We start from the raw sequence: 15019 nt of genomic DNA on the forward strand, positions 1-15019 counted from the left end.
AAAAATTAGACAGACCTAAGTTCAAAATCCCACTGCAGGCTGTGGCTGTGTGACTTTGGGCCAATTACTCAACTTCTCTGAACCTCCGTTTTCTGGTCTCTAAAATAGGGTCAGTAAGAGTCTGCCTCTGTGTTATTGGAAGGATTAAATGGGGCAATGCCTATAAAGCACTGGACACAGAGTCATAGCCCAATACTTGGGAGCTGTGGCCGTGATCTTCTGAAGCCGACCCAAGAGATCTGGGCTGGGATGAGAGCCCACTGCCCAGAGCTGCTCCTCCCATCTATCTGCTGAGTTCAAGAGCAGACACTGGCCCTAAGGCCTGGTTCCAACCATACCAGGGTCCCATTTGTTTCTCTTTGCTGTCCATGCCTTCAACAAGGCCCTGGTCACATAAAAGGCATCTGATAACCATTAACTAAATGAATAAATAATCTGCCATGGAAAGAGGGGCTCAAGGGGACGTCTGAAGGAGCTTTAGGCCAAATGCTCCTAAGGGCCTGGGCACGGGTTTGCTGTGTGTGTGATTCCAGGGCAAGTGTCTGGCTGCGAGGAGGTGAGGGGGCAGGTGGAGGCCCGGGGCTGGTGCTGGAAGACTTGGAAGAGCTGAGCCTTGCAGGGTGGGTGGGATGGAGGGCGTGTCAGACAGAAAGGTCCAGAAGAGCAGAAGCTTGTTCAGGGTCAGGTGGGAGAGTCAGATTTCAGTCCACATGTTTTAAAAAGATTTTACTTATTTATGAGAGAGAGAGAGCAAGAGAGCCCCCAAGCTGGGGAAGGGGAGGGGCAGAGGGAAAAAGAGAAACAGACTCCCTGCTGAGCAGGGAGCCCGCCAGGCTCCGAGTGGGGGTGGGGGGGCTCAATCCCAGGGCCTTGGGATCCTGACCTGAGCCAAAGTCAGACACTTAACTGAATGAGCACCCACCCCCTATTAACAAGGTGCTCTGAGAAGGAATCAGGCAACTCTAGGCAGCGAGTTCCCTGTCCGCAGAGGTATTCAAGAGAACAGAGGCAACCCGGGAATGGAGAGCAATGGGATTGGACAAGATGTGCTCTAATATTCTACCCAGCCGGAGATCCTGTGACTCTTGGTAGGTTTGACTCGGGGGAGGAGGATGGACCGAGATGGCCAGAGGTTCAAGCTGGTCTTGGCAGGCTGTGCACCTGCTCCCTCTCCAACAGCAGCCCCATTCCTGGGCTTGTAGTCCTAAGTCCCTAAGAACAAGTGGCTCCAAGTTTTGCAAGTTTTGGGGCTTACGAGGAAGAGCAGGAGAAAAGGAAAAATGCTTTGCCGGGGGCCTAGGGGTTTTCTCCCTCCTCCTGTTGATTCTGCCTGTGGAAAATGTTTCTTGCTAGTTTTTTCCAGTAGTCCCCAGTTTTGGCCAACACGTGACTAAGCACCTAAATACCATGTTTCCCAGCCTCGTTAGGGGTGGCCATGTCATTAAATTCTGACCGGATGTCATGGATTCTACTTGGGTCATGGCCTTAACGATGAATCCGTGTGGCGTCCACTAGCCCCTTCCCCACTCCCTTTCCACGGGTTGAGATACACATGGCAGGTACTGAAGCAGCTGGTTTGGACCCCAAAGTGGAAGCTACGTTGTTGTTGTTTTTTTAAAAGACGTATTTGTGTCTTTGAGAGAGGCGGGGGGGAGAGGGAGAAAGAATCTCAAGCAGACGCCTTGCTGAGTGATATAGCCTGACGCAGGGCTCGATCTCACGACCCTGAGATCACAGCCTGAGCTGAAGCCAAGCGTCCGATGATCAATGGACTGAGCCACCCAAGTGCCTGGAGAGCCATGTTTTGGGGGTGGCAGAACGATGAGATAAATGTAGCTGGAATCCTACATGGTGAATTGTCATTTTAGCCCAAGAGAACTGACCCTTGGAGCTGTTACGCGACAGAGAACTTTCTATCCCATTTTGAGTCTCCATGACCACAGCCCAAACACGAATCTCCGTCAACAGATCCTCTTACTCACCCCGTGTTCTTCTCAAACTGATCATGCCCAGGAGGTAAGGTTCTTCCTCCCCCAGCTGACCTCCCAGAGCCCTGCCCTGACAGCCCCCTCGGCAGAGGGACTCGCCCCCTATATGAGGACCGTGAGAATCCTTGAATCTGCGCCCTCAGTAATCTGGGGCAAATCCCGTAATGTTTTAAATCTTCATTTTCTCCATTTTGCAGGTGGCACCAACGGATATCACTCATTTCAAAAAGTGGCTTTTCTATCATTTTAATTGTATTTTCTTTGTACGTCGGCTCCACGCGGGGTGTGGCCCCAGTGCGGGACTTGAACTCACCACTCTGAGAGGGAGACCTGAGCCGGGATCCAGAGCTGGAAGCTTGACTGACTGAGCCACCTGGGCGCGCCCTGCTGCCCCCCTGCCCCGCCAAAGGTGATTTTTCATGAAAGCGACACGCAGGATCAATAAGACTGCTTATTCGAGACCTGACAGGAGCTGGGGAGGAGGCTTGTTTCCCAGGCAGCATCACAAAGAAACGGGAATTTTTCTTGCATTTCGTAAGAAATCATGGAGACACATTGGCCAGAACATTGGGTACCAAAATAAAACAAAAGGAAACACACTGGCCTCTACCCATCCGGGCGAACCGAACCGGGGGACACACTGTCCCAAGCGCACGAACAAATACAGACACTGACAAAACCGGTTCTCATTGGTTCGAGCAAATGCTGCCGGGCCGCAAGCAGACGCGCGACACTGGGCCGAGGGGGACAGACGCCACACAAGCTGGGCTGTACTTTCTTTATTGTCCTTCCCACCCTTCGGGAGTCCGGTTTCTTCACTGTCTTTCTTTTTCAGGGACTTTTTTTTTTTTTGGCGACTGCCCCTCCATTCCCTGCCTCTTGCTCCCTATCTTGTCCTTTTGCTGGGACTGGAGGCACTTCCTTGGTGGCCCCTCGGAGCCTCAGTCAGGTAGGGTAAGTCCGGGGGTGGGGAGGGTGGGGGGCAAGCAGGCCTGGGCCCCACCCCAGATGCCAATTCTCCGATGTTCCGATTCTCCGTGGTCCTGTCTCCATCGCTGTGTGCTCTGGCCTCACCTAGGGCAAGGGAAGAGAGGGACCGTTCTCATCCTGGGTTGTTCCCACCCTGCCTCTCCTGGTCACTTGCTCTGTGTCTCCAGAGAAGGACCCTCCCCTCCCTGGGACTCTGTTTCTCTCCCCGTTCGCCAGATTTCCCTCCAATTGGAAAGATTCTGCGTTTCCCCTTTTGCTCTGGTCCCTAGGACACTCGGAGTTGAATGTGTGTCTTGTTTTATTCTGAGTTGAGACCAGAGTCCCTGGATCCCTTCTTCCCCACGACCACACACATTCAGAAATGCCCTTCCCAGGCAGAGGGCCCTCTGGGTCCCCTGACTCCTTACTTCCAGCTCCGTCTCAGGACCGTGCCCCTCGTCTTTTCCTCTCCGTATTCTGGAGCTTGGTCACCAGCTTCCTCTCAGGGCTGGGGCGGTTGGTGTTGGCGGCAGCTTCTCTCTTGGTGCGACCTTTCCGGCCTCCCGCTCCTGGGAACCGGGCAAGAGGCTGGGGTGAGGTGGACAGAGGCCTGGGAGAGGCAGAGGGGTGCCGGGAGTGCCGGGTGGGAGTCGGGAGACTGGGGAGCGGCGGCCACATAGCTTTGGGGCAGTCAGGATCCCCGGTGCCCCCAACGTGGAGTGAGGGGCCCCCGATGGTCTCTGGTTGCTCCCATATTCTAGGGGTGCGTGAGGTCCCAGGGCTGAACAGGACAGCCCTCGGTGGAAGAGGGGTTGGAAAGGAATGACTGGAAGGGTCAAGGGAACAGGGTAGAGAATGGATTGGAGGGTGGGGAGAAGGCCAAGGAGGAATCCTAGTTGGGGGTGTGGAGGGAGCAGGAAGGTGATGGGGCCAGACCTTACCCAGGTAGGAATGAGCCAGGCCGTAGAGCTCGTACTCATCCAGGCTGGTGTCTCCGTCCTCGGGGCCTCCGGGCTGTTGGTCCGGGCTGGCTGCTCTGGGGAAACTGGCCTTCATTCTGGACTCTCTCTCTCGTTGTCTGTCTCTCTCTCTGTCGGCTTCGAAAGCTCTGTTTGTGTCTGGTTTCTCCACACGTCCCCGGTCAGCAGCCCGACTTAAAAGGCCACGTGTCCTCTTCAGGCTCTGTCTGATGCAATCTGGCCCTTTCCCAGAACCTGACCCAGTCAACAGCAATCACGAGGGGGAAAGAGTCCCAGCCCCTTGGCCTCATCTCCTCCCTCGGACTGGGGCTCGCCCAGCTGGGTATTTTTCCACAGAGGAGATCCCCGCCCCTGAGGGAGGAGGAGGAAAGAGGCAGAGTGTGAGCATAAACAGTCCTTGGGATCATGGCCAGTGGGGATCCGAGGGCCTCACCTGGCCGACCCCGTCCGCTCAGTCCCCTGCCCCTGCCACACAGCTGACCCCCACCCAGTTCTGGCTCAGACATCCAGGGGGCAGACGGTGGAGAGAAGAACACACCCCAAACTAGGTCAGTGGTTCTCACCCCTAACGCACCCAACACCCCTTTTCGATAGGAAACTTCTGGAAAGCCCCCTTAATATCCCGAGCTGCCGGGGGGAGTGGGTCCCTAGGGAGTTTCCCTCACCCGAGAGGGAGCCTAGCAGAGTGGTTAAGAGTACGGATTCTGGAGCCAGCGGCCCTGGGCTCAATCCTTTCATCTGCTACTTCCTGGGTGACCCCAGATATGCCACCTTCCCTCTCTGTGCCCTGGTTTTCTCTACTGTAAAATCGAGGACGATGATAGCTTCGTTGACCTCCCAGAGTTGGCGAGAGCATCGAGCGAGAGTCCGCAGGGAAGGGCCCTTGCCAAGGTGCCTGGTACCATGTACACTGCAATGCAGGAGTTATCCGCAGACTTTCCAAACAGCTCAATCCTGCCCTCCCTAGAAGGTAAAGGTAAAATTGGAAATCAATTCTTAAAAAATTTTTCTTTTAAAGATTTATTTATTCATTTGAGAGAGCATGAGCAAGGGGGAGGGTAGGGGGAGAAGCAGACTCCCCACTGAGCAGGGAGCCCGGTGTGGTAGTGGTGGAGGGGACTCGATCCCAGGACCCCAAGATCATGAGCTGAGCCGAAGGCAGGCACATAACTAACCGAGCTACCCAGGCACCCCAGGAAGTCGATTTATAGTGAAATAATGTCTTTCAGAAGGTGGATATACTGGGGTAGAAGACATTATGAAGCCCACAGGTGTTTGGACCTATTTCATATGAATTAAGGAAAGGGATTCGGAGAAGAAACGCATGAAACTGGTATTTTCCACCGTCGCCTGGAGGGATCTGCCGAGCTGACCCAGAGAGGCCACTCCCTGCCCACTCATGTTCTCACTGAGGTATACGGGTCAGCTGCCACGGTCCCGGGCAGGAAAGGAGGCGGGTACAACCTTCCACCTTTTTTACTTTTTTTAACCTCAGTGGTCTCCAGTACACGAGGACAGGCAGGGGCAAGGCCAAGGGGGTGGCCCTTCTCTGCTCCCCTCCCACTTCTCTGTGAGTCCATTCAAATACTGTTTCCTCTCAGTGTCACCTAATTCCACCTCCCCCACCCCAAACCCTGTAATACCCCAGTCCCGTCCTTTACTTCACAAGAAGAGGTACTTCTGCTTGCGTTTCTCCCTGACCTGAGCCAGAATTAAATTTAGTTTTTGTTTTTCAGGTTTGGTTGATTTTGTGAATTCTTGAATATCCAGGAAATGAAAGTGAGGTCACTTGAATAAAACACAGTTTGGGATAATTACGTAAGGGCCCTGGGGAAGGCCGCCCCCAAATGTGCCGCTTTTGCATGTTGGTTATTTTATTTTATTTATTTATTTTTTTAAAGATTTTATTTATTTATTTGACAGAGATCACAAGTAGGCAGAGAGGCAGGCAGAGAGAGAGGGGGAGCAGGCTTCCCTGCTGAGCAGAGAGCCCGATGCAGGACTCGATCCCAGGACCCTGAGATCATGACCTGAGCCGAAGGCAGAGGCTTAACCACTGAGCCACCCAGGCGCCCGCATATTGGTTATTTTAAATAAAAGTTACCGAACAGATAGCCAGTGTGAGGAGAGCTCTCAGACTCTCCTCTGAACCCCAGAAAGCAGGATGTAAATCTCCCAGGTAAAAGGTCCACTCCCTGGACCAGGAGGTAAAGAGACATTCTTTCTTTCTTTCTTTTTTACTAATTTACAAAGTTTTCTATGTCCTTTCAATTCCTCTCAGTTTTATAGTCTCTTTGTCTAAAAAGATAAAACTACCTGCCTCAGTCATTTCCTGAGGTCTTAATTTCATGACACACAAAATAAAACTTTGCTTTTCTGGGTTGTTAATCTGTCTCATGTCAATTTAATTCTTTTTTTTTTTTTTTTAAAGATTTCACTCATTTACCCGACAGACAGAGATCACAAGTAGGTGGCGGGGGTGGGGGTAGCAAGTTCCCCGCTGAGCAGAGAGCCCGATGCGGGGCTTGATCCCAGGACCCTGGGATCATGACCTGAGCCGACGGTAGAGGCTTTAACCCACTGAGCCACCCAGGTGCCCCTCAATTTAATTCTTGGTCCAGCTGGAAGATACTGAAGGCTAGGAGGAGAAGTTTTCCTCCCCACTAATAATAACACACTCCACGGCAAGAGAAAGAGCAAAGTAATCTTAAGCAAAGATAACACACCCAGACAAATGAAGGTGGAAACCACAAGGAGGTATGGGTTCTTTTTTTTTTTTTTTTAAAGATTTTATTTATTTATTTGAGAGAGAGTACGAGCATTGGGGAGGGGCAGAGGGAGAGGAGGAAGCAAGCTCCCAGCTGAGCAGGGAGCCCGACATGGGGCTTGATCCCAGGACCCAGGATCATGACCTGAACCAAAGGCAGACACTTCACTGACTGAGCCCCCAGGCACCCAAGATATGGGGTTCTTACAAGGCGGTGTAAGAACCCCATATCTGGGATGCCTGGGTGGCTCAGTGGGTTAAGTCTCTGCCTTTGGCTCGGGTCATGATCCCAGGGTCCTGGGATGGAGCCCCACATCCGGCTCTCTGCTCAGTGGGGAGCCTGCTTCCCTTCCTCTCTCTCTGCCTACTTGTGATCTCTGTCTGTCAAATAAATAAATAAAATCTTTAAGAAAAAGAAAAGGTGGTGGGCTTCACCGCTACCTGGGGTGGGGTAGGTTCTAGGCTCAGGTCATTGCAGATCAGTGTTTTGGCTTCTTGACTGTGTAGCGAGACACTCAAATGCCTGCAGGATGTGGTATAATTCTGCATGTGACTGTCCGGCTCAGCCTGCCTGCCTGTCACTGTGACTACCAAGAACACCCCCACAAATTCCCCATTACTAGCCGCGAGATCTTGGGCTCACTTCTGACTTTCCGTCTGCTCATCGGGAAAGGGGAGATGGAGAGAGCCCCGCTGGTGGGGGTGGGGAGGGCTTGGTCCCGAGCCAGCACGGTGTGGACTGCTTTTTCCAGCGATCTTCAAAGAAGGGAAACTGAAGCTCAGAGAGATTTGCTCAAGGTCACAAGGCTGGTGAGTGGTGAAGGATTCTTCCCACCACTGAGGTCTCCCTGACCCCAGTTCCAGCCTGGTTCTAAGTCAGCACAGCCGGCCAAACACTGGCAAAGGTTTGGCAACTGTGTGTGTGTCAAGCGCTTGTCAGGAATTCTTTCTTCCTGCCCTCCCTCCCCCTACTTTGGACCAGGCTGGGTGCTAAGAATGCCCCATTTTTACCCCATTACCCTAATTTTTTAAAAAAAGATTTTATTTATCTATTTGACAGAGAGAGAGTAAGCACAAGCAGGGGGAACAGCAGAGGCAGAGGGAGAAGCAGACTCTCTGCTGAGCAAGGAGCCTGATGTGGGGCTCGATCCCAGGACCCCAAGATCAAGAGTTGAGCCAAAGGCAGACGCTTAATGACTGAGCCCCTGTGCACCCCCAAATTACCCTCATTTTATTACACTTTCTCCATATTGTGCAGTCAGTCAGCTCTAATTTTTTGTTTACTTCTCCATGAGTTGGACCCCCAAGAAGGCAGTCCTGGGGCGCCTGGGTGGCTCCATAGATTAAGCCTCTGCCTTCGGCTCAGGTCATGATCTCAGGGTCCTGGGATCGAGCCCCACATCGGGCTCTCTGCTCAGCGAGGAGCCTGCTTCCCCCTCTCTCTCTGCCTGCCTCTCTGCCCACTTGTGATCTCTCTCTGTCAAATAAATAAATAAAATCTTAAAAAACAAACAAAAAAACAGAATGCCGTCCTGGTTTGGTTTCGTTAGTGGTGAAAGGACGAGACTGTGCGTCCAGACAGCCTGGGTCCAAAGCCGGTCCTTGCCCTCCGACAAGTGGTTTAGCCTCTCTGTGCCTCAGTGTCCTCATTTATATGAAGAGATTGATAATAATACCTACCAGCCGGGGTTGTTGTGAGGATGAAAAGGGCCAGTTCTTGTGAAGGCTCCGCCCAGTGCCTGGAACAGAGGGCGTGGCCAATAAGCGACCATTATCACCGTTCACAAGGGCAGGAATCTTGTCCATCTTAACTGTAACCCTCCAGGCCTGGCCCACAGTCAGGCCTCAATAAATGATCAGTTGAATTCATGAAGCTATTTTAAGATTGGTGGTTTTTTTTTTTTTTAAGATTTTTTTTTTTTTAAAGATTTTATTTATTTATTTGACAGAGAGAGATTACAAGTGGGCAGAGAGGCAGGCAGAGAGAGAGAGGAGGAAGCAGGCTCCCTGCTGAGCAGAGAGCCCGATGCGGGACTCGATCTTCGGACCCTGAGATCATGACCTGAGCCGAAGGCAGCAGCTTAACCCACTAAGCCACCCAGGCGCCCCAGATTGGTGGGTTTTAAAGCTTCCAGGTCCTCTGCTCTGGGGGAACTGAGAGGCCCAACTCGAGTGCCATGGAAGAACGTGGAGACACTAGGGCTATCCTCCCCGGAGCCAGCGGAGAACATCCCCCTGTCCTTGATCTTGCACTTAATGGAAGAAGAAAGTCTCGATCCTGGGCAGGGCAGGGCAGAGGGAGGGCGGCCAAGAGAGAGGAAACTTTGGGGAACACATAGTACGGACCTCCAGGGCCCAGAAGGTGAGTCAGTGGGAAAAGGTGTGGATGTGTCATCAGCCACAAGGAAGTTTGTTTTCTTTCTGCATGTGGTTGTACCTTCACGATGCTCCAAGAAATCTCTTGCCCAACAGGCATGCCTATTACAAGCCAGCGTGATCAGCCCGAACTAAACCCAGGGGGCTGGGGAGCTCTCAGAAGGCTACCCAACCCAGTGGGGAGTGGGGAGGGTGGGGAGGGTGCAGGGGTGGGGAGAGAATCAGGGCAGGCTTCCTAGAGGCAATGAAGCCTGAACAAGTGGGCCTGGGAAAGAAAGCAAGATAAACCCACCTGCCCAAGTTAAACCACCCAAGTCAGGAAAGCCTGGACAGCCTGGGGGATGTGCAGAAATCTTTGGCTCAAAGGATCAGGTTCAAATGCAGAGTATGTCATCGTGCTGCCTTGGGGGCATCACTGTGTACCAAGGAGACCCAAGAAGCCGAAACGCAGTGAAATAATACGGGTCTGTATTGACTCTAGAGCGGCAGTCCAGAGAAGCCCCGAGCCCAGCAGCTGACGTGCAGTTATCCCTGGCTATGTGATAGAATCACCTTGAATATAAAGAGATGCAATCTTTTTTTTTTAAAGATTTTTGTTTATTCCTTGGAGAGAGAGCCCATGAGAAGAGAGAGAGTACACAAGCAAAGGGAGAGGCAGAGAAAGACAGAGAAGCAGGCTCCCGGCTGAGCAGGGAGCCTGATGTGGGGCTCCATCCCAGGACCCTGAGATCAAGACCTGAACAGAAGGCAGATGCTTAATCGACTGAGCCCCCAAGGAGACCCTGGATGCAGACTTTTGATGGGCAGTTTGGTGATACTAGTAACTTTTTTTTTAAACAAAAGGCTTTTTAAAAAATTTTTATTTATTTGTCACAGAAAGCACAAGCAGGCAGAGAGGCAGAGAGAGAAGTGGACCCCCCACTGAGCAAGGAGCCCAATGTGGGACTCGATCCCATGAGTCTGGGATCATGACCTGAGCTGAAGGCAGCGACTAAACCAACTGTGCCCCCCAGGCGCCCCTACACTAGTAATGTTAAACACTCATCCCCACCCCCCCATACCACCCTGCTTGTAATAGTGAAAAACTGGAAACAACCTAAGCGTCCACCAAGAAGTAATCAGATGATCAGGATCCTTCCGTGAAATACTCTGTAGCCATTAACCAGAATAAGCTGTGTCTCCCGCTGTGAGGAGAAAGTCGTCCGTAATACATTGGTGAATGAAAAAAATCACGTTGCAAACATTATATACAATCCTCATTAGTCTTTCTCCTTTTACTTTTTTTTTAAAAGATGTCATCTATTTATTCGCGAGAGACAGCGGCAGACAGCATGAACAGGGTGGACGGGGAGAAAGAGCTTCCCAGGCATCCCAATTATTCCTTTTAAAACAGTTTTATTGATTTAAGTAATCTCTACCCCCAGTGGGGGCTCAAACTCACGACGCCAAGATCAAGACTCATGCTGTTCTGACTGAGCCAGCCAGACACCCCCAGTTTGGTGTTATTTTTAAAATACTCTCTGTCTCTCTAGTTCTACTGCCAAGTACGTGATGTTTCAGCACACAGATCGTCTGGCATAGAAAAAAGGAAGCGTACGTGGCTCCCGCTTACCCAAGCGCAGACAATAAGATTTTTCCAAGCCCTGTAACTTACATCGTCTCTTTAGAGGCCTAGTATAGACTTCTTCTTCTTCTTCTTTTTAAGATTTGAGAGACAGAGAGCATGAGCAGGATGGGGTGGGCAGACGGAGAGGGAGAGGCAGACTCGCGGCGGAGCCCGATGCAGGACTCCATCCCAGGACCCCGAGACTGTAGCCTGAGCCGAAGGCAGACACTTCACCAACTGAGCCACCCAGTCACCCAGGCACAGTATAGACTTTGAGTTAAGCTAAAACTTTTATATCAACTGGGTCACGTCACAGAACTCAGGAGGGACGTCAGGACACCGGGGCACGCAGCACACAGCTCCACTCGTGAAGAACAGAACCAAATGGATTTCAGAAAATCTCAAGCAGCCATATAAGCCGTGTGTTCAGCTCATGTTACCACATACTCTCCAATCATTTTCACTTTGTAAACATAGCCTGAGTCGTCAAAAATGCGGACATACAAAAAAAGGACATACATAATAACAATGTTCACTTTTGTAAAATGATGATATTTACCTCCAGTGAGGAGTCCTGTCTCTTCAAGTCCCAAATCCATATCTCGCTGGGGTCATGGTGTCTGATGTCTGATGCTGTCACTTCTGTGTTCACAGGCTCACCTTCTCTGCTGGGCAGTTTGGCATGTTCCTGGTAGAATAAATACACAGAGGTCCTTAATGTCCGGTTGTCTGTTCAAATAACCAGGTGGACGGGGCACCTGGGTGGCTCAGTGGGTGAAGTGTCTGCCTTCGGCTCAGGACATGATCGTGGGTTCCTGGGATCGAGCCCCAGGAGGGAGAAACCCACAGTCAGTGGGGAGACTGCTCCTCCCTCTCCCTCTGCCCCTCCCCCTGCCTGTGTTCTCCCTCTCTCGGTCTCTCAAATAAATAAAAACCTTTAAAAAAGAAACAAAACAAAGTGGACAATATCACCTTAAAATTTCTGGTGAGGGCTTCTTGGGTAGGTTCACAATCCTTGACTGTATAAATTCCAATCCAGGTTTTATGCGATCTAGCTGACTTTCTATCCAACCACTCCTGGATGGTGGGGTGCTTCTGGGACCCCTTACAGAAGAAGTACTGGTCTTCGAAGGGGGCATCCTGCCTGAGGATTGTCCAGAGAATCCTGGGGTTCCTCAAAGCAATCACTGAGCCTGTTCCATCTGATACAGCATTCCATACTGACAGACGAAAGTCTATCCAAATAATATATTCAAATTATAAAGACCATCATCTTGGGGCTGCTGTCACCCATGGAACCTCAGGCTAACCTTATTTTTGTAAGCAAAATCATTGTAGTAATTGTAAAAGAACAAAAACAAAAACGAAAGGAGAGGAGATTGGGGGATGGAACACGTACACAGTGGTCATACCCTAACGAGGATAATGGAAAACTTATACTTTCTCCATTACAGATTCTAGATTGCTGCAATGTGTGGCTTCCTACAGTGTATACCTATTTTAGAAGTGACGGGGGATTCAAGCCAGTTTTAAGAGCTAATGTATTGCAACCCCCTTCCTCCCTCAGGTTCCACGCACACAACGCCACCTTCTGGTCGTGCTGTGCCTTCTTTTGTACGTGTTGGGGACGCGAAGCAGTGTGAACAGCTGGCCCCACCTGCCTCCCGTGGGAGGTCAGATCCAACTGAACAGCACGGAGCCAAACCAGATGAGAGTTCAGTCCGTCTAGCTCTGCAAGCCCATGAACACCGACACCGAGCTTCTGCCGTGAAGGAGGCTAGGCTATTTATTGGTGTGCTGTCACGGAGGGAGTTAACGCTCCGAAGTCCCAAACTCCCCGATGGCTTACAAGTGAGGGTTTTTAGGGGCAAAATTTGGGGCTAGGCTTGGGGGGTGGGGAGCTTCTGAGAAGGTTTTGATTGGAGACCCATGAAGTCCTGTTAACGGATGTGACTTAGCTCCTTCTCGTGTCACTCTGTCTGGTCCCAGGAAGGTCTACACGTGGGTAAGCTCATTTGGTTGAATTCTTTCATGTTCCTTTGAGTGGTGAGCAAGCGTTCCTATCTCTTGGGCCCGGAGCTCTATGTTTCCTGCTGAGTCCAGCCGTCCCCGGGGGTGACGTGACCTCCAGGTAGGTCTGTCATCAGAACTAACAAGATGGGGGCGCCTGGGTGGCTCAGTGGGTTAAGGCTCTGCCTTCGGCTCAGGTCATGATCTCAGGGTCCTGGGATCGGCCTGCTTCCCTCTCTCTCTCTCTCTGCCTGCCTCTCCATCTACTTGTGATTTCTCTCTGTCAAATAAATAAATAAAATCTTTAAAAAAAAAAAAGATAGTTCTTTTGGATGTGAGCTTCAAGCCTTTTTGTTTTGTTTTGTTCACGTGGTAATGGGTAGGCGTGAACAGGGACGAGGTGAGAGAGGGGCTCGCTTTCCACAGAAGGAGCCCGAAGCCCCTTGGCAAAAAGCCAGCTCTGAAGGGGGAGAAAGCAAAGAGAGGGGAGAGATGTGAGTATTGCCCTCAGCAGGGGAACTCTGTGAAGGGAGTGTTAGGAAGCCATGCTATGTAACTCCCTCTGAAGGCCCTCAAGAGACCTTCAGTCAAGATCCCTGTGACTTCAAGACTTTTTAGAAAGGATTTCGGATGTGATGCTCCAATCCAGTGAGACTAAAGGGCAGACCAGAGGGCCCAGTCTTTTTTTGCCACTGTGGCTTTCTTACAGAAAGGGACTCTGCTGTCTGAGCAAAGGGAGTGTTCTGGTCAGCACCACAGTTTTAAATCTCCCCATATAACTTAGTGGGTTCTGGTTTACACATCAGTCTCTTGTGAGTCACATAAGTGTGAGTCTACCCTGAGAGGTTGCTACCAAAATGGGATTTCTGGGGAAAAAAAAAGAACATTCTGGACAAATGGATGAAGGCAGACAATTTAAGGGGCTATTAGTCTCACCTGATAGTTGTACTGCCCAGAAAAGTCCTCACATTGGCCACAAGAGGGCAGGCTTGAGACTGTTCCCGGTGACGCTGTGGTAGCCAGTTTAGATATCCATCACGCGGCAATGTGAGTGTCCATTATGAAATATTGCACAGTTATTCTAAGTAACAGGCACACACAGCACCAAGGACAAGTCTTAAAAGCATCGTGCTGAGTGGGAAAAATGAGAAACTCAATGAGGTTTCTAGCACAATACCATTTAGGTAAATTAAAAATCCATGCATACAAGACAACACGCGTGTTTGACAAAGACACTCTCACACACACTGGGGAAGGGAGGAGAAGTAAAGCAATAAGGGCCATAAATAGAATAAACAAGCGAGAGGGTATCCAGAGCCCAATGATTATAGTCTGTCAGGAAGCAAGCAAAGAGTAGCCCAACCTCTACATAGGGGAATAAACAGTTAAAAGGTCTTACAGTTGTTTAGGCAAGTGTGGCTTAGACCAGGGCACGTGTGGTGGAGATGAACAGTGGATGGAGCATGTGATGCGAATGAAACACATAAACCATATTTAACATATACAGTATGTGGCCAACAAATGAGAACTGTTCCTATTTATTATTGAACCAATCAACATGGAATTTCTTGGTCAGCACTAGGAGATTTAGTGATCCATTTCCCTTAGGAGGGTGACCTTGCCTGAAACAATGTATTCTTGGCTAATAATACCCTTTTTCTCCCCCGCTCCCTCTTTGTCTTCAAAAACCTTTCCTTTTCTTCAGCTCGATGGAACGCCTTTCTATTTGTCAGATGGGATGCTGCCTGATTCATGAATCATTCCACAAAACCAATTTCACCTCTTAAGTTACCCAGTCGAATTTTTGTTGTTTAACAGTAGAAACATCAGAGATTACAGATAAATTCTGTGACTAAGATCAATAGTTGACATTCAGGAGAGGCAGCTTCTGAGACCTCTACAAACGCGAAATTTGTGAAATCCTCGCCAGCATAAGCTTCTTAAAAATGCAGGATATAGAGCAGAGACTGGGCCGGTGGTCAGGCCATTGTGAGACAGAGACTTCAAAAAGAAACAAGCTTGATGGGGCGCCTGGGTGGCTCAGTGGGTTAAGCCGCTGCCTTCGGCTCAGGTCATGATCTCAGGGTCCTGGGATCGAGTCCCGCATCAGGCTCTCTGCTCAGCGGGAAGCCTGCTTCCTCCCTCTCTCTCTCTGCCTGCCTCTCTGCCTACTTGTAATCTCTCTCTGTCAAATAAATAAATAAAATCTTTAAAAAAAAAAAAAAAAGAAAGAAACAAGCTTGATGTTGTGTTAATTTGGGGCTGAAATAGTTTGTGTTGAAGTCTGAGATTCTTTGAAGTGCGTAGACAAATATTGAGGGCC

At 50.4% G+C, this 15019-nt stretch overlaps 1 protein-coding gene and 2 long non-coding RNA genes across 3 annotated transcripts; 2 read left to right on the plus strand and 1 right to left on the minus strand.

The window, feature by feature from the left end:
* The first annotated feature begins 510 nt into the window (after positions 1-510).
* LOC122895747 lies at positions 511-1933 on the plus strand. Its single transcript, XR_006382265.1, has 3 exons — positions 511-556; positions 937-1088; positions 1869-1933. It is a non-coding gene; the product is annotated as an uncharacterized LOC122895747 (long non-coding RNA).
* An 819-nt stretch (positions 1934-2752) lies between these two features.
* Positions 2753-4191, minus strand: NUPR1 (nuclear protein 1, transcriptional regulator). Its single transcript, XM_044233408.1, has 3 exons — positions 3899-4191; positions 3386-3526; positions 2753-3062 (listed from the first exon to the last, which is right to left on the minus strand). Exons 1-2 carry the CDS (start codon positions 4011-4013, stop codon positions 3399-3401), a joined length of 243 nt encoding a protein of 80 aa, XP_044089343.1. The 5' UTR covers positions 4014-4191; the 3' UTR covers positions 2753-3062; positions 3386-3398.
* Positions 4192-4305: 114 nt separating this feature from the next.
* On the plus strand, positions 4306-5672 carry LOC122895746. The gene is made up of 3 exons (XR_006382264.1): positions 4306-4485; positions 4779-4907; positions 5167-5672. It is a non-coding gene; the product is annotated as an uncharacterized LOC122895746 (long non-coding RNA).
* The last annotated feature ends 9347 nt before the right edge of the window (positions 5673-15019 follow it).

This window comes from Neovison vison, chromosome 14, assembly GCF_020171115.1.
Source record: "Neovison vison isolate M4711 chromosome 14, ASM_NN_V1, whole genome shotgun sequence".
NCBI classification, from domain to species: domain Eukaryota; kingdom Metazoa; phylum Chordata; class Mammalia; order Carnivora; family Mustelidae; genus Neogale; species Neogale vison.

Bases quoted from the DNA above. Each gene is read 5' to 3' on its own strand.
- NUPR1 (XM_044233408.1), bottom strand. From the start codon at position 4,013: ATGAAGGCCAGTTTCCCCAGAGCAGCCAGCCCGGACCAACAGCCCGGA. The intron at 3,527-3,898 runs GTAAGGTCTGGC...CCCGGTTCCCAG, and splicing joins CCTGGCTCATTCCTACCTGG to GAGCGGGAGGCCGGAAAGGT.